The sequence below is a fragment of the Theileria parva genome (assembly GCF_000165365.1).
Source record: "Theileria parva strain Muguga chromosome 3 map unlocalized ctg_530, whole genome shotgun sequence".
NCBI lineage: Eukaryota > Apicomplexa > Aconoidasida > Piroplasmida > Theileriidae > Theileria > Theileria parva.
This window is the reverse complement of record NW_876245.1, coordinates 756,846-774,320: the sequence shown is the minus strand read 5'-3', so window position 1 is coordinate 774,320 and position 17,475 is coordinate 756,846. Positions and strand designations below refer to the sequence as shown.

The window sequence follows — 17,475 nt, the reverse complement described above, 5'->3', positions numbered from 1 at the left end:
CTACTCACACACACATATATATATATACACGTAATAGTAAATAACACCAAATAAGTTATGTATAAAAAATTAGTCGAGTGAGTAGTAGAAGAAGTTGATGGCTTTGGAGATGACGAAGGTTAGGGCGAGATCAAACAACACTACTAGTGATATTTTAAGCTTGAGCATGTGACTAATCGGCACGAGTGAGAAGAACGAGTTAAGCGGTTTAACAAGGTCCGAGATGAACAACAGCAGTGTGAAATATGACAACAGGATTGGTTTAAACAGAAACTTGTTGTTTGAAATAGTGTCCATGTATGGGTAGTCCACGTAGTTGCTGACGAAACTGTTCAGGCTGATTGCATACCATACGTAGTAAAGCAGCGTGTTAACCACGTTAGGCTCGAAATCCATGTCAAAGAACCCCTTGTAATCTGCGCTTCTATACAACTTTCCCAAGTTCCACACGTATATCAGGAAATATGAGTGCACCAGGATCTGCAGCACCAGACTCATAAAGTTGCACGGGCTGAAGATCGACTTCTCTGGCTTCTTGTCGCTTGACACATCAATGCCCTTACTCTTATTCAGGGATATGACCAAGTATGTGTACAGAACACTGTACAAAGTGGTCTGGGCATCACTAAAGTTAACTCCATCCAATGCCAACACCGACATACCTAATCACAATATAGCGATAATATAGTAATATGGTAATAATATAGTAATAATACAGTAATAAGGTAATAATATGGTAATAATATGGTAACAGTATAGCTAAAATAAACCTGACTAGGTATTAAATAAAACTACGTATATTGGTACCTAGAGCTGTGATCAGTGAATTGATTCCCATGAGTTTATAGAGCATGAAAAGATTGTATAAGGAGCATCTGCCTGATTTGATGAGGTTGAACACGCAGTTAACATCACTTCCGTGATATGTAAATGGACTTGCAATACTAGCTTCTCCCAACTTTATACTCGGTAGTTCATTATCCATTAATAAATCACTAAATCATTTGTTAATATTATATAGGTGGTAAATTTAATGGTTTAATAATAATTTTGGTATAAATAACTAATTTAATATTATAACTAATTAATATATTAAAATTAATAGCATAACTAAGTGTTTATGCGGTTACGGTTTGGATTTATCTTCTTTGTGTATGATATTGAGTAATGAGATTCCGATATCTGCCTGTTTGAGTGCTGAGATATCGTTGGTACCGTCACCACACATTGCGATAGTTTTATTATTAAGTTTATAACACTTTATTATGAACTCCTTTTGCTGTGGTGACATTCTTGCAAATACGTTGCAATTATTTATTATCATTATTAGGTCTGTCAGTTGTATTTCTTCACCACTAGGTGAGGCACTAGTATTGGGAGTACTAATAGGTGTGTTAGTATTGCTGTTGGTACTATTATTGTTGAGTAGTAATTGTAAGATGTTACCAGTGATTGAAAGGATGTGATTTGGTATTAATCTGTACATGTTGTGAATAAGTTGTTTAGTCGTTGAATTAGGGAAAAAGTCTTCACCATTTCTCTTCTTCCACACAAAATTACCCTTACTATAACTCAGAATTGCAAAGTTATCGCCGTCTGAACAATCTTCACAATCCTCAGTCTCAGTCATCCCGTAATACACGTGATAGTAGTATGGAAAGAGCACCTTCAAGAATAACATATACATGGTCCATAACTTTCTCGTCATATAACTAATAGGACATCTGCTAACAGGAGGAACTGTGGTTTTGGAAGCGGCTGTAGTTTTGGTGGCAGTGGTACTAGTGCTAGGAGTGTGAGTAGTAGTAGGAATGAGATTTTCTTCAGTAGAACTAGTATTGGTAGTATTCCTTACACCACTGTTACTAACACTACCAGCATTAACACTGCCACTATTAGTATTAGTGGATGCCAAATTAGAATATTGTTTGAATGGGCAAGATTCTAAAAATTTCTTGTAACTGTTCCTATGACTGACACTACCACCGAAACTACTACCCGTATTGCTGGATAGTGACTGATTTAATGGGCATCTTTGAATGTAGCTTGGATTATTTTCTGATTTTTGCAAAAATGGGCAACTTGTCTCCTTATAAATCGGGCATTTTTTTATTGTCTCCATCTTTACATTACTTATTGGACACTCATCATTCAACTCATAGTTGTAGTTCTTCAAATACTCCTTTATCGTCATTCCGCTGCCTCCAAACAGTGTGTGCTTTCCGCCAAACAAACTATGTTTTCTACTGAATAACCCATACTTCCTCCCAAAACCATGTTTATTTTTCTGGGAAAAGTTAATGGGACAGGTGGTTTTATCATTAACCATGTTAATTTGTTGAGTAACATAGCAGGCTGTCAGGATGTTATCGCCGGTGATCATGATTTTTTTAAAGTTTTTAAGTCTCTTCATGCACTGTTTACTTGACTTTTTTATAGGGGCTTCAAGTGCTAAAAAGCCGCAGAACTCTAAATCCTTCTCCACTATGGTGCGATCAATTGTGATTAGCGCGTTTACTGGAATATCATATAAACGCTTATACGCTAGGCATAGTACTCTTAATCCCTTTATCGTTAAATCATGACATACCTCGTCAAAATAACTGGGTACCACTCTTAACAGTAATTTTATCTTCTCTGGCGATCCTTTCGTCAACAATAATAATTCTCCTCTAACACTACCACCGGGGTGAATAGTGGTGTGACTGGCGTTGTTGGGTGTAACTGATGAAATGGTTGACATTCTTCCTAGTTCAGAAGTGAACCTCCATCTTTTGAGTATTTTAAGTGTAACATTCCCTTCTGGCAAGTTATTAAGATAAATAATATTATTATTAGTCGTATCAATTTGATTATTAAAATATGTAAATGATATTTTCTCCATTGGGTCGCCTGTTATCGCTCCATTAACAAAAGTTAATGAATGGCATCCTGCAATAACTAATTTACTATAATAGTGCATTACAGGGTCATCCAACCCCTTATCTAGCCTTTGATCGCTAGAACTCTTAGATAAACTCTTATCTACCGAACCCCTAGCTAAACTTTTATCTGGTGACCCACCGCCACTCAATCCTCTATTCACGCTATCACTATAATACAAACCGTTAAGGTACATTTGATCTTGGGTGAGCGTACCTGTTTTGTCAAAGGCTATAACATCAATATTAGCCGCCAGTGGTAGTCTGTTGGGCGCAGTACAGTAAATACCCTTTTTCCTAAGCTGAATCAGACCAATTGTAACAGCCATAGAAATTGTTACTGGGAATTCTGGCGGAATTACAGACACCAAAATTCTCGAACTTACCAATAATAACTTTTTAAGACTTTTATAATTACTATTCCTAACAACAAAAACAACTGCTGAAACCGCAAATAACATTAACAAAAATAAAAACATATAACCCTGGGTATTACTTCCCACAACTTTATTCGGATCACTATTTAGTATTGAGTGCACCAGACGGCCTTGATAACTCTCAAATCCTGTTCTGATTACTAAGCATACTGAACCGTTGGGAATTAACTTTTCTATTCCCTTATAATGAACATTCTTCAACAGAGTTGCGCTGGCTGGAGTACCAGTGACAGCAACATTCCTAGTGACTATGATTGAGGTACCTGAGAAAATGGTCGAGTTTCTTTGATTTACAGAGTTATCTTCAACACTCGTTTTAAATTGTGGGACTGACTCTCCTGTTAATATCGATTCATCCACTATCACTTCTCCATCCAGTATTAAACAATCGCAGGGGCATATCAATATATCTTCTCCTCCACCGGTATTCTTAGTAACAACATTCTTTACACTACCGCTTACACTAGTATTCTTCACACTAGACCCTACACTAGTATTCTTAACACCAGCACCCTTACCCTTAACACTAGCACCACTATCAATAGTGCTAGTTGTAATAAAGATGATATCACCGGGGTAGAGTAAGTTAGTGTGTGTAACTTGCCATTTATGATCTCTGAAAACGTAGATTTGAAATGGCGGTAACTTCATGGAATTAATTCTGTTATACTCAAGAATCCTCTTATACACCGTCTGCACCTCTATCATTACCAGTGAAAAGATGGAAATCAGCGAATAGTAAAGATAATCATCAAAGATCCACAACAGTGTTGACGTTAGTTGGAATACGAAAAAAGGCGCTAGAAAAGCCTCTAGTAGCATTTTCCAGAAACTGCATCTCGGGATTTCGTAATCATTTGGGCCAAATAAATCTGCGCATACATTTAAATTTGGCTCTAATCCTGAAATCTTTTCTACGCCCTCAGATATACTCAATAATCCTTGCCAACTCAATACTTTGGGCACTTGAACCTCATCAAAATGCTCTACGGGCTCAAAGCGGCCGCTTTCGACTCTAAAGACAAACTTCTTGTAGTCGTGTATATAATATATGAATCCAGTTCTATACAACGGTAATAGAACTCTATTAGTGCGATTAACTGTGAGAAAATTAGTATCCAGGACTAATTCGTTGATGAAAATGTGAGTTGCTCTATTAGTCAGAAAGTCAGAAAACCCTGGAGTTCCCTCCTTAAATCTGCAGCGGTCATAGAAAAAACATAACTTAAATCCACTGGACCAAATGCAACTCATCAAAACTACTGTATATAATAATACTAACAGCGTTAATACTATAAAAATGAGCTCATTTGGGGTTAGTTTTAAGGTTTTGACGAATAGTCGAAAGTCAATATCTCTGAGTGATGATAGTTCATGACGCCCAGGCTCTGTTTCAGTCAAGGTCAGGCATCCAATCCATGAAACTCTTAACTTTGCTAGAAATTCAGGCCTGAAAAGCAAGGCCAAAACACTCAGTAAAAACACTGGAGATAGCCTTATATACAACGCCTGGTTACTTCTGTACTTGTAAAGTGTTCTCTGAAGCTTTATCTCAGCCATTTTACTCCAAATTTATACTCAAGCAAATAGTCAAATTTGTATTACAAACTATTTTTTAAATGGGTTAAATTATGGTTTAAAATAATAAAATGAGTCAAAAGTAAGTTTAAAATTACACTTCAAACTAGTTTAAAACAATATTAATAGTAATTTACATTGTGAATCACTGGAATTGAGATATATTTGTAACAGTTTCCGGGTTCTGATTGTATTTTCCGGGTAGTTGCGATTAAAAATATAATTTCTAAACTAATATTTAATAGATTGAAAATTTTACACATTTGGTCTTTAAAGATATAAGGTTTTACACATTTAAGGTTGGAATAAACGTAATGAATTTTTTTATTAAGTTTTGGCTATGGAATGGGGTTAACACATTTTTTATTGTTAATATTGTAGGCTTCTCGACCATCATCTTGGACACATTTTATAGAAATGATTCATTTCTTATATGTTTTTTAAGTTTTAGCTCAGAATTTGAGTAGATTTTTAAAATTTTCCGAGCCTTGGGGTTATGATATAAAAGTGTAAGATGGACCAACTCAACGACACATCTAACCAGTCTTCCATTTCCTTCCGCAATGATGAAATCGTATCACGTCCAGAATCCAACATGAAGAAATCCATTATCTGCGCTTCGCTGATCTACACCATTCTAAGTTCCTTCCTACTCAAAATTTTTAGTTTCCAATTAAATCTTAGTCTATTTTAGTTTATTTTTATTTAATTCGAATATTTTTTATTTTTTTTAATAAAAATATTATTTTACTAAAGTCTACTCAAAATTTATTTTACACATTCAACAATTATGAATGAAAAATTAATGATTCCATAGGTTATATAAATACATTTGGCAATATAGCAATGTATTTGGTATCGTATATGCGTGTGACTGCGAAGAATCCAGGCATTAATTACAGTGTGATTTCATACATTTTCTCAACTGCTGTGTTACTTCAAAGTCTAAGTGGATTCCTAACATCGTTTGTTGAGAAAGCTCTGGGTACTAGAAAGGCTACAATTCTTGGATGTGTTCTCACCTCTCTATCACTTATCGCTTGCTCATTTAATCTTCACAATTTCAGAACACTCATTTTCTATTACTCAGTTCTAGGCGGTGTTGCTTCAGGTATCAAATTCACTATACTATGTTAACTATACTTCCTTAACTATATACCCTGATTTATACTATATTGACTATATTAGTAGTATAATGGGTTTTTAGGATTGATCTTACCATTACCGTTGGATGCAGCGATAAGAACTAATCCATCTAAGAGAGGATATATTTGCGGATCAGTATACTTTTACAGTGGACTTTTAACTGTGGCGTTGTGTCCACTACAGACCTTTTACATTAACAAATATAACACAAGACTAGAAAATATTATTAATCCTACAGGTATCCTATAATAAGAATAGTTTAAATCATAAATTCCAACAGTTGAAATATTATGTTTTAGATAGAGAAGTGTATTACAGAGATGATAAATTGTTGACAAGACTTCCAAATCTTTTCATACTTCAAGGACTTGTATATCTTTTCCTACTGGTAATCCATACATAACTTCAGTATATTACATAACACAATATTTTGTGCATTCATTTACAATTTTGTAGTTTGTTTCTGTTGTTGTATTTGATTTTCCACGAGACTCTGTTCAAACTGAACCTGAATATGAATCTTTCATTACCAAAAGAATTAATCTAGGTACCGACTATACTGTAATGATACTATTAACTATTAACTGTATACTCTCAGATATATATTAACCTAAACCGATAGCGTGGTTATATCGTGGGATTAGGATCTGATGAAACGGCTGGTGATAGAACTGAGCATTTTAGGCATTATCTATATCTGTGGCTGCTTATATTCCTGAGCTGGCAGTCAATTATATTCTTACAATCCTACTGGAAAGTAGTGGCTCTGTTAAAACTCGATGGTTCTGATATCTTCATCACTCTTATCGGTGCTGCCGCTTCTCTAAGTCATGTTATAGGTATTACACTACTTTTACACTACCATAACAGTACATTACATAGTATACTATTAACTACGCTGTTTTTATACCATTATACAACGCTGTAAACAACTTAGGACGTATACTTTGGGGTATAATTTTTGATTTAATTGGATGGAGGCATTGTTGGATAATACTTGTAGTGAGTACCCTAGCTCTCACCTTCAGTTCCTACATACTATATCAAACTAACTTAATAATTTACTCCATTTGGTAACTCTTTTACTTAATATTATATTTTTTAGGGTTACCAGTTTCTTCTTTGTTAACGCAGGCATTTTCTCTATCGGACCCATGACTGCACACCACTTCTTCGGACCAAAAGTTTCACACTACTATACTATTAGACATTACACTGCAATCATACTAAATATATATTTAAAATACTTACCATAGTATAGTAACAGTAAGATTAATGTAATGTTTAGAAGTTTGTAATGAGTGTTGGATTTTTGAATACAGCTCGAGCGGTGTCAGGTTTAACTGCACTGCTATATACTCGGTTTAAATTTTCCAAATGGAACGAATATTTGCCGGTCACCATTTCACTCATCTGTCTCGGAAGTCTTTTACTCATAAGACTCTTCAAATAACATTCACACAGAAGAACGTTAACATTACACGGATAACTCAACTAATTACGTTGGGGCTCGGTAACATTACACGGATAACTCGACTAACTAAATTGAGATCATCACTAGCACTAAATAATAATATAATTGGACGGAGACAATATTATACTATTAATTTAACAGCTTATAGTTAAAATTTTGTAATCAAGAGTTGAATAGGTTATTGGTTGAGGTAGAGTGAAGTGTCGATGGTGGCTGGAATTTCGGAAATATTAACTTCGAAGCGTTTCTGCACATCTTCAAGTTGCGACGAGTCCTCAGGAGATGAAACGAAGGTAATTGCCAGTCCTTTGGTTCCGAAACGCCCGGCGCGTCCAACTCTGTGTAAATAGGAGTCGGTGCTGTCTGGCATGTCGTAGTTAATAACTATGTTTACACGCTCCACATCTATTCCTCTACCAAACAAGTCTGTCGCCACCATTATCCTCTTATCAAAGTTCTTAAACTGGGTATACCTGTTAATTCTCTCACTCTGGTCAAGTCCTACAGAAAAAGTTGATGGTTGGTGTTGATTAAGGTATATATAGGGGTAAAATTAATAGTAATTAAGGGTAAATTAATAGTAGTTGAGGGTAAATTAATAGTAATTAAGGGTTAAGTGTTAAATATAGTAAAATAAAGCCTTAAAATAAATAAAATACGGTTAAAATATCAATAAACCCTTATAAACCATAACTAATAGTAAATTAACCCTAACTAATACTATACTAATACTATACCTGCATGAATAGCGATAGAGGGGAAGTTGCACTCGGTGAGTAAATTATTGAGAGTAACAGCTCTTGAAACAGATTTAACGAAGATGATAACTTGATTGAACTCGAGAGTGTCAAGTAGATCATTAAGCTTTCTATTCTTGTCACTTTCAGCCAGTTTGACGTAATACTGTAACAATCCGTGAAGAGTAAGTTTAGATTCATCATCGACGAAAACCTCAACAGGGGATTGCATGAACCTTTTGCAAAGTTCCCTGATGTCGTTGTTCATAGTGGCGCTGAAGAACATGACTTGTTTCTTCTTGGGAGTGGAAAGGAAGATGCTCTGAACGTCCTGACGCATGTCGAGTTTTTCAAGGCACTTATCACACTCGTCAAGAACAAAGTGCTTCACGGAGTCCATATTAAGATGCTTAGCCTTAACAAGAGCTAATAATCTGCCGGGAGTGCCGACGAGAATGTGAGGAGTCTTAGCAGGATCCTTAAGCATGGCAACATCCTTTTGTATAGGTACACCACCATAAACTACTTCACAGCGCACCTGAGGTAAATACTTGCTGAAACGGTCAAACTCGTTTTTAATTTGAAATGCCAACTCCCTCGTGTGACTAATACCAATACAACTAACTCTACAAACAGGCTTCACGTTGTCCTCAGCGTCCCTTTTGCCCTCCTCAGCCTCGACGTCTAACTGCTGTAAGATGCTAAGAACAAACACTGCAGTTTTACCCATACCACTTTTGGCCTGGCATAGGATGTCAACGCCGGTAATTGCATGAGGAATTGTCTCATGCTGAACCTCAGATGGGTGTTCGAAGCCGGCATCTGAAATGGCGCGAAGAATCTCAGGTTTCAGAAAAAAGTCACGGAAACCACTCGCATGGATTGCGACGTAACTGCCGCGACCCATAGTACCATCGGTCTTAGATTTCTTACCGGCAGCTGACTTTATCACATCCTTGGTCGATACCTTGGTCTCACCCTCCTCCTCTTCATAATCCACCAAATCCTCAGTTACTACATTCTTCTTCGCCATTCTCAACTATTATTTATCTTTTGCTAGTCTTTTATTACAGGTTTAAATTTTATTACAGAGTTATATTTATCGTTGATTAAATGGAATTTCACAGTATTAGTTGTAATGTCACCGATTTAAGGCTGATATACTGCTAAAATGGTATTTAATGGTTAAAATAATGATGCGTGAGTTGAAATAATGGATTGTAATGAAAAACCGGGAAAGATTCGGGAGTAAAAAAAATATTTACTTAGAAATTAACAAGACAGGAATTGAAAGTGAAAATTATTTTAATGTACAAAATAATCACACCTAATAACTATGCCAATAATAATCAAATAACTAAAAACTTATAAAAACATCACTTAACAATCAATTCAAGTGATTTTCAATCGTTAAATTATTTTAGTATATTCAAACCCCATTTAACAATAATATTTAAAATACTAACAAAACCAACACATATCAATTTTCAGTAAGTTTTTAACATGTTTTCACATGTTACATTCATATGCTGAGTGAGATTCGATCCGGATGTTGGGGATAAAATTGGATATGAATTCATGAGATAAAGGAAATTCATACTGAATTTGTATGCATTTTTAGTTTATTTTAAATTTTTTCATATTAATTTTTTCACAGTTTTTCGTGCTTATTTGCACAGATTGTCCTGGATTCCACTGATTTTGCAACGCTAACATACCCTATTTACACCACATATCAATTTCAACTGGTTTTTTACACTTAAAATTACTCTCAATTCCACTCAGTTAATTTTTCAACAATTTCAGTTAATTTTTTGCAATTTTCGGTTTTTTTAATTTTTTATCAATTTCCTCTAAAATTTTCATAATTTCTCTCACGCATTTTAACATTTTTCAAATTTTTAAATTTTTTATTGAAAAGGATTTTGGTGTTATGAAATGAATAGTGATCAGGCAGGTGTTGATTTATTATTGAATAATAATCCCTTTAAATCGCAGTCGAAGGCGGCGATAGAGTTAAATGAGACTAGAAACTTGGCGTTACAGGAGCGTTGCATAGATTTAACCACTTCCACAGCTTTAAATGTTTTGGATGGCACTTTTGGACTAAGGGAAATTCTTTTTTCCTGCTCAGAATCCAAGAATTCCATGGTTTCTGACGTTGATCCTCAGCTTATTCTCAAATTATTTTTCAGAGAACCCGTTTGCATTGATTACTTAATTCTAAGAGCTAATTCTAAACCAGAGAACCTGGACGCAAGTCCTCCTAAAACTCTACAGGTATTTACATACACATTTTTATTCTTATTTACCCTATTTACACCTACAATACTATATATTATTATTTGTTATCATAACAATATAACAATGTTAATGGTTGTTTTAGATTTATAGTAATAGACCTGAGTTTGACTTCAGTGAGTCTGATAGTATAGATCCAGACCAGGTTGTGGATTTGGCTGAGTCAGACTCTGAGACTCGTGTTAAGCTCAAGGGCACAAAGTTTACACATGTGAAGAGTCTTCAGATTTTCATAGTTGATAACTCACAAGACACTGATCAAACATTTTTAAATGAACTAGTCGTTTGGGGAAAAGTACACCCAAATTATAAATCTGACTTTTAAATTTTCATACTACTATAAACCATATATAGTATATTCATACTAGATACTATCTATAACGTGATAATATGGTGAAGTAATAGATTAGGCGGTTTCAAGTTTCTGCTTGTTGAGACGATCAATTGTAGCCTTAACTGAGGAAGCAGAGGATGTTACAAGTGACCAGGCTCCACCTGCCATCTTCCTCTTACAACCCTTACATTGCCAAAGTCCAACAGCCTTACGCTTCGTTGCATGCTATAACACGAATATATGATATTTACATGGTATATATTATTTAGTTGTAGTATTATAGTTAAACACTATAAAATAACTGTAAATAACACCAAATAAAGTAAAATTATAGTAAATAGTATAGAGATTATACTCTTCCACAGAAAGGACATGAGTAAGAGGCATGTTGTTGTGTTTCAATCTTTCTAGCTTGTTTCCTAAGTGAAGCACCGTAACGGGTACCGTATTTACCGGCCAAGCCAACCTAAAAATTATTATTTGACCTCAACAATATTTTAATAGAGATTTTTGTGATAAAAATAACAAAATATCTTCTGTAACTATGTGGAAATAAAAAATAAGGAACCTTCTTTGTACGTTTTGCCATTGATATACAATTTAGGATAAATCAGGATTAAAAGATTAATACAGACACGAAAACTAAGCGAAAATTACTTGTATAAAAAATTATAAAAAGGAATAAAGAATATTATTAAATAAAAATAAAATAAATAGTATTAGTGATGGGGGTGTCAACATGAAATTAAGTAAAAGAAGGGAAACAGGACAAAAAGGAGAAAAAATACAAACAAATCACAAATTGTAAAATGCAAACACCATAAAAATATGAGGAATCTTAGAAATCTATAAACACCAGCTAACAATATATGAATAGCATAAATAACAAGAATAACATGAACGGTATAAGAGTGAAGGTTAAAATTTTAAAAAGTTATAAAATGTGGGTTTTGGTTATTTGGGAGCGGCAACGAGGATATTATTGACTGGAATGAAGAGTAACTTTACAAAGTAGCCAATGAATCCCATCACGAAAAATCCAACGGCACAGGCATTTAAAATCCTCATATACTCCTTACGGTCAGGCTTTGTGCACTTTCGAACCAGACGCGTACTACCATTAACGAACTCCAACACTACCTTTACTACATATCCCACGGGGTTTGAGGGATCGAAGAAGAATTTTGGCAGCTGAAACTTCATTTTATTGAGTAATTTATTTCTAAAATTGTGTCGGAAAATATGAATATAATTATAAGTTTACAATTTTTGACAGTATTATTCTGGTTTGAACAGTAATATTCTGGCGTTATTATGTCTAGTAGAACATAGTTTATACTGTATTATATGAACATAGTTTTAACTGTATTACAAATAAATAACAAAGGATAAAATATAAGATTATGAAAATAAAACTAATGAATATTTTTTATCACTTTTAGTTTTACCCATGGGGTCCATACTATTGACTAGTAATTGCCAAACAACTTTGATTCACATTTTAATACCCTATTTTACATTATTTAATACTTAATTTTATAAATTTAAATTTTTGGAATTTATTTTTGGAATGGGTAATTTAATTCTAGTTTCATGTGTAATATAAATTAAAATTTTTGTAATATAATTCTATTTTTTTGCTTTAATGTTTGTTTTAATTTGATTCTTTTTATTTTTGTTTTATTCTAGTTCGCCTTTTAAAGAAATTTTGTAATATAATTTTAAATGTGTAATTTTCCTCAATATTTACTAATTTTCTCCTTTTATAAACTTAAATGTGTAAAATAAAAGCATAATAAGGTTTAATAATTGATAAGAGTATGGATAACATTAGTATGTACAGTATTGGAAGTGGTTCTGGCATAAACCCAGAACCTGAGGTTGATAATATCCATAGTGAACATCAGAGACCTCATCTTAGAGTTCATACAAGAGCTAAGCTTATAAGTGACGCAATTGAAATGTCGAAAACATCATCATATCGTAGAAATGTGTATTCGAAGATTTCAAGTCGTTTATATCGTAATGTCGAGAGGGATGGGATTCAAGCTGAAGCTAACAGAGCATTAATGAGAAAAGATTGTTTTCAAGCAAATTATAATGATTATATTCCCTCGGATTTTGATAAAGATGCTAATGAGAGGGACAGGCTGTTGAATATTCCATTTGATGATCGTATTGCCTATGGAACTAGTCAGGAAAAAACTTTTTCCTTAGGAAATGTTAGGGTGCCTTTAGACTATTTGAACTCTAGTTCAAGTCTTAATCTTAACTTAACCAGCAGTTTCGTCAGATCTAATATCACGTTTAATACTAACCAGTTCAGTATTAATACAAGTAATCAATCAATTTCACATCCTTCAAACTCGAAACTTGATAGCAACATTTCGGTTAATCAATCCAGTATTGGTAATATAGTAGATCAATCGAGTATTAATACTAGTAATATAACAGATCAGTCTAGTATTGGTAATGTGATAGAACAATCAAGTATTGGAAGCAGTAATGTTATAGAACAGGCAAGTATTGATTATGTTGGATCTGAAGATAATAGATTAGTTCCAGAATCTCAAGGTTTAATAATCAGTAACATGGATTCCTCCATTCAACAATCTACAAGTAAGATATCCAAATACTAATACGATTTATAGTATCAATATTATTTGTACCAATACTATAACTATGATACTATATGAATAATAATTTAGAGAGTATGAAGAGTGGATTAGTGGATCAAACGAGTATAGGAAGTAGAAGTGATAATGTGATAGTGGATTTGATAAGGAATGGTATGAGTCCAGGTGAGGTAGCGAAATTATCTGATGTGTTTCAACATCCAAGTTGTTTCCGAAGTGTTTCAGGCTCAATAATACCGTGGCTACAAAAGCAACTAAAATCTGGATACTGGAATAATAACTCATCACTATTTATACTATGTTTAACAATGGCCCTATCAGTAGGCAGTGTTGAGACAATATTTAAGTTAAACTCAACTTGGCGAGGATTGATATTTTTGGTCACATATTTAATTGCATATCTGTTCATAGTACAGCCAATGTTATGTTTTGAGCTTGGAGTGGGTCAGCTATTTCGATGTAGTCCATTTGAGGTTTTTGATAAGCTTTTTCCAGGCATGGGTGGAGTTGGGGTTGCTATGGTAATTCTATGTTTACTATCAGCATGCATAGCTTCATCTCGTACTTCAGCGGAATACCTGATTTATTTTATAAACGTGTTTAAGAATAATATGATTTGGGACTTGAGTGTGGCTGATATTGACCAGTGTGCAGCCATTGCTACAAATGCTTTAGAGTGTAATAAGTTAAATCCACTCTGTTACATGGTAAACGGTCAATGTAAAGCTAATAAGCTTGGGAAAGCCTATACAGCTTATCAAACCTTATTTGACAATGTTGACGTGGATATTAATAAAATCGATTTCAGACTAGTGATTGGGATATCAGTAACATATTTATTTGTTTTCATTTTACACATGATTGGATTGACAAATTTTACTTTTTTCGCCTTCATTTTAGTGTTGGTGATCTTCTTTCTATCACATGCACAGTTGTATTTCAGTATGTTACTAGATGGTTCCACCAGCTTTGTATTAGACTCAATTACCAAAATAGACTACAGCTTACTGTATAAAAATTCAAGGCTTTGGTCCCACTCAGTACGTTGTTGCATTTATGAATATGTTATTGGGAATGGAATTTACTCAACACTTGCAAGTAAATCTAGAATCGGTTATGATTTATCACTCGAAGCCGTAGGAGTTGGCTTTTTATCTGGTTACATCACTTCCCTTCAATTCGTTTCAGCTTTGGCTATTGTTGGTTACTTTAGTGTCTTTTTATACAGAGCACCAACTGATATTTTATGGATGCTAGAACAGGATACTTCATTTATTCTATTACCATTGGGGTTTATAGCAACTCATAATATGGAACGTACCTTGTTGGTGTTACAATTTTGTTGTTGTTTTATACTGGTTGCTTTCACTATATCAATCCAAGTTGAGGTGATTTTAAGTACATTATCCAGATTCCTCAAGTGTAAACGTGTTTACATTATAGGAACTTTGTGCTTGCTATTAATAGTTGTGTGTATCCCACTGTGTAATAGGAATGGGAAAAGAGTGATTTGGTTTTTAGAAATTGCTGTGGGAGATTTAGGACGTGTTTTCATGGTTTTGATGACTTGTATTGTCATTGGCTGGTTTCACAATGTTAAATATCAAACTGATAGAATCGGTGGGTTCTCAGTTTATATTTTCAACGCTACTTTCTGGCTCTTTAATATCTCAGCATCTCTTGGCGAATTATTAGATGAAACTTTACCTTTATATCTTTGGTGGATTGTACGTCTTGTTGGCATTATAATAGCAACCACTTTGTCACTCATTTCCTACTATTTCACTGATAAACCCAATGTTAAAGCCGTTGATAGGGTTAACGCTAGTAGTACTACTGTAAATAGTGTGAATAATACTAATCCCAGTGTTGTTAGGAATAGGTTATCTGTATCCGAAGTATTGTATATATTGTTTATTGGGAATATTGAAGGTTATAGATTTGAGATTAAGAGAATCAGTCCTATGAATAGAACTAATAACATTTGTTGGTCTGTTGTTTGGTCAATTGCTATCAAGTGGATTTCATGCTGCTTACTGTCAAACTCTTTGGCTGACATTGTCGAGGAAATCATCTCAGCTGAACGTGTTCAACATAATATTCACACCATTCCTTACAACTACAAGGTTATTACTATACTTCTCTGGCTCTTTCTCATACTCATCATCATACTCTATCCCATCATCAAGGTTTCAACCATCTAGTTATTTATAAACTAGTTATATAGTTATTATTACTTTATTATTACACTATTATTTACTATCTGATTAATAATGCTGTAGAGAAAACTGTTTCGCGGTCATTTTGGTGTTGGAATTGACTTGTGTGAGTTGCCGTCATATCCATCAAACAAGTATCATTACAAATTCACTCCAAAGAAACTTTTCAAGGAACTATTCTAACACTTTACTGTATACTACTAATATACTATTATTAAACTACAAAATGTATCCTATTTAATAATATTTGAACTGCATAGTATGGTATAATCATAAAATAAGTGTAATTAAGGGAGTTCTTTATATGTTTTAGATATTTTAAATTGAACATTTATACACTATACTATCACTAGATATGCATGTATTATGATATACTCCTTGTATATTATATATTATATATAGGCATAATATAAGTTATATAAATTTATTAATAAGGTAACAAGAGGATAAGACTACAAATTCTAACCGACGAATGGGGAAGAATGAGCTACGCCGTTTGCCAATTAGGAATAGGAATTGCAATTTGAAGGTAGAATAGATCTGGAATTAACAGTTTAAATATCTATTAGTTAATAGTGATAAAAATGAAATTTGTTAAATTAGCTTTGATCGCAGTCATTATATCATGCCCCTACAAATCAGTTCACGCCAGTGACACCACTGGTACATCGCAATCAACTCCGGCAGATTCTGCTCAAACTTTAGGATCAGGTCAGGGTAGTACTCCAGCTGATCAAACAACTTCATCTGAAACTACAACCGGCCAGGCTGAACCTACAACTCAGGCCACTGGTGGATCTGCTCCGGCTACTGGAACTACACCTGCCGCTCAAACAGCTGAAAAAACCGAGGATACGGGTGAAACTATCGATATCAAATCTGGTCAGGGTACAGATAAGATTGACTACTCCTGTGTGGGTAAATATAAAGCATACAAGGCCAAAGCTGGTCATACAATTTCTAAGATAGTAGGGAAAAATGGGTTGGAAATCTGGAAGGCTCAACCAAGTGATCACGCCATCATGGTGGTACTCATGGGTAAAGGTAGTAAGAAAAAACATGTTGCAATTCTACTTAAAAGTCATAAATTAGTACTTTTTTACAGGGATGGTAAGAGTAATCCCTGGAAAAACTTAACCAGTGAGAGAAAAGATGTTAGTAAACTTAAGTTCTATGCTGATGGTGACAGAGAGCTCACTACATCTGATTATAAAGTTACGATCGTCGGCCGTGATAAAACTTTTGCCTTCACTTATGAGTTCAACAGTGGAGTTACATGTCTGAAAATTAAACACAGTGGTAGTGAGATTTGGAAAAGTTCGGATGACCCGGAGTTTAAAGACATCAAGAAGTTTTCACTAGGTCTTCTTTCAAACTGTTTCCACGTCTATAAGAGTGCGACCGAATATAAGAGACTAGGGTCTGATTCAAATACTGCCACTTCCAAGAAAAAATGAACACCTGGTTTCTTAGAATTATCCTCTAAATATTTGTCAAACTCAATTTAATTCACATTTCAAAACTAACATTTATAAATGCTGCTGTACCATAGCAAATCTCACCAAATGTAGTTGATTTGAGATACTCCTCAAATCTGATAATGATACTCAAGTATAATTTCACATAACGCATAGATTGCAAAATTTTAATATTATTTTAAGTGTTATATGTTTTAGATATTGAATACATATT

At 34.1% G+C, this 17,475-nt stretch overlaps 8 protein-coding genes across 8 annotated transcripts; 4 read left to right on the top strand and 4 right to left on the bottom strand.

The window, feature by feature from the left end:
- Positions 1 to 51: 51 nt before the first annotated feature.
- On the bottom strand, positions 52 to 5,236 carry cta4 (HAD ATPase P-type family IC family protein). Its single transcript, XM_758302.2, has 3 exons — positions 1,131 to 5,236; positions 808 to 995; positions 52 to 662 (listed from the first exon to the last, which is right to left on the bottom strand). The coding sequence occupies exons 1-3, from the start codon at positions 4,916 to 4,918 to the stop codon at positions 70 to 72; spliced, it is 4,569 nt and encodes a 1,522-aa protein (XP_763395.1). The 5' UTR covers positions 4,919 to 5,236; the 3' UTR covers positions 52 to 69.
- A 75-nt stretch (positions 5,237 to 5,311) lies between these two features.
- TpMuguga_03g00374 (Major Facilitator Superfamily protein) lies at positions 5,312 to 7,535 on the top strand (the record flags this gene model as incomplete). Its single annotated transcript, XM_758301.2, has 9 exons — positions 5,312 to 5,577; positions 5,754 to 6,047; positions 6,144 to 6,320; positions 6,382 to 6,470; positions 6,539 to 6,629; positions 6,727 to 6,921; positions 7,020 to 7,155; positions 7,188 to 7,266; positions 7,371 to 7,535. Exons 1-9 carry the CDS (start codon positions 5,451 to 5,453, stop codon positions 7,533 to 7,535), a joined length of 1,353 nt encoding a protein of 450 aa, XP_763394.1. The 5' UTR covers positions 5,312 to 5,450.
- A 126-nt stretch (positions 7,536 to 7,661) lies between these two features.
- uap56 (DEAD-box ATP-dependent RNA helicase 15) lies at positions 7,662 to 9,700 on the bottom strand. Its single transcript, XM_758300.2, has 2 exons — positions 8,294 to 9,700; positions 7,662 to 8,057 (listed from the first exon to the last, which is right to left on the bottom strand). Exons 1-2 carry the CDS (start codon positions 9,324 to 9,326, stop codon positions 7,735 to 7,737), a joined length of 1,356 nt encoding a protein of 451 aa, XP_763393.1. The 5' UTR covers positions 9,327 to 9,700; the 3' UTR covers positions 7,662 to 7,734.
- A 42-nt stretch (positions 9,701 to 9,742) lies between these two features.
- Positions 9,743 to 10,926, top strand: TpMuguga_03g00372 (PITH domain protein). The gene is made up of 2 exons (XM_758299.2): positions 9,743 to 10,573; positions 10,680 to 10,926. The coding sequence occupies exons 1-2, from the start codon at positions 10,232 to 10,234 to the stop codon at positions 10,917 to 10,919; spliced, it is 582 nt and encodes a 193-aa protein (XP_763392.1). The 5' UTR covers positions 9,743 to 10,231; the 3' UTR covers positions 10,920 to 10,926.
- Positions 10,927 to 10,985: 59 nt separating this feature from the next.
- rpl37A (60S ribosomal protein L37a-2) lies at positions 10,986 to 11,795 on the bottom strand. Its single transcript, XM_758298.2, has 3 exons — positions 11,497 to 11,795; positions 11,284 to 11,394; positions 10,986 to 11,153 (listed from the first exon to the last, which is right to left on the bottom strand). Exons 1-3 carry the CDS (start codon positions 11,515 to 11,517, stop codon positions 11,001 to 11,003), a joined length of 285 nt encoding a protein of 94 aa, XP_763391.1. The 5' UTR covers positions 11,518 to 11,795; the 3' UTR covers positions 10,986 to 11,000.
- A 28-nt stretch (positions 11,796 to 11,823) lies between these two features.
- emo-1 (protein translocation complex, sec61 subunit gamma) lies at positions 11,824 to 12,352 on the bottom strand. The gene has a single exon (XM_758297.2). It carries the CDS (start codon positions 12,129 to 12,131, stop codon positions 11,883 to 11,885), a length of 249 nt encoding a protein of 82 aa, XP_763390.1. The 5' UTR covers positions 12,132 to 12,352; the 3' UTR covers positions 11,824 to 11,882.
- Positions 12,353 to 12,748: 396 nt separating this feature from the next.
- On the top strand, positions 12,749 to 15,966 carry TpMuguga_03g00369 (Sodium:neurotransmitter symporter family protein; the record flags this gene model as incomplete). The annotated part of the gene is made up of 3 exons (XM_758296.1): positions 12,749 to 13,547; positions 13,637 to 15,753; positions 15,847 to 15,966. The coding sequence occupies 3 exons, from the start codon at positions 12,749 to 12,751 to the stop codon at positions 15,964 to 15,966; spliced, it is 3,036 nt and encodes a 1,011-aa protein (XP_763389.1).
- A 242-nt stretch (positions 15,967 to 16,208) lies between these two features.
- On the top strand, positions 16,209 to 17,446 carry TpMuguga_03g00368 (uncharacterized protein). The gene has a single exon (XM_758295.2). It carries the CDS (start codon positions 16,368 to 16,370, stop codon positions 17,238 to 17,240), a length of 873 nt encoding a protein of 290 aa, XP_763388.1. The 5' UTR covers positions 16,209 to 16,367; the 3' UTR covers positions 17,241 to 17,446.
- Positions 17,447 to 17,475: the final 29 nt, after the last annotated feature.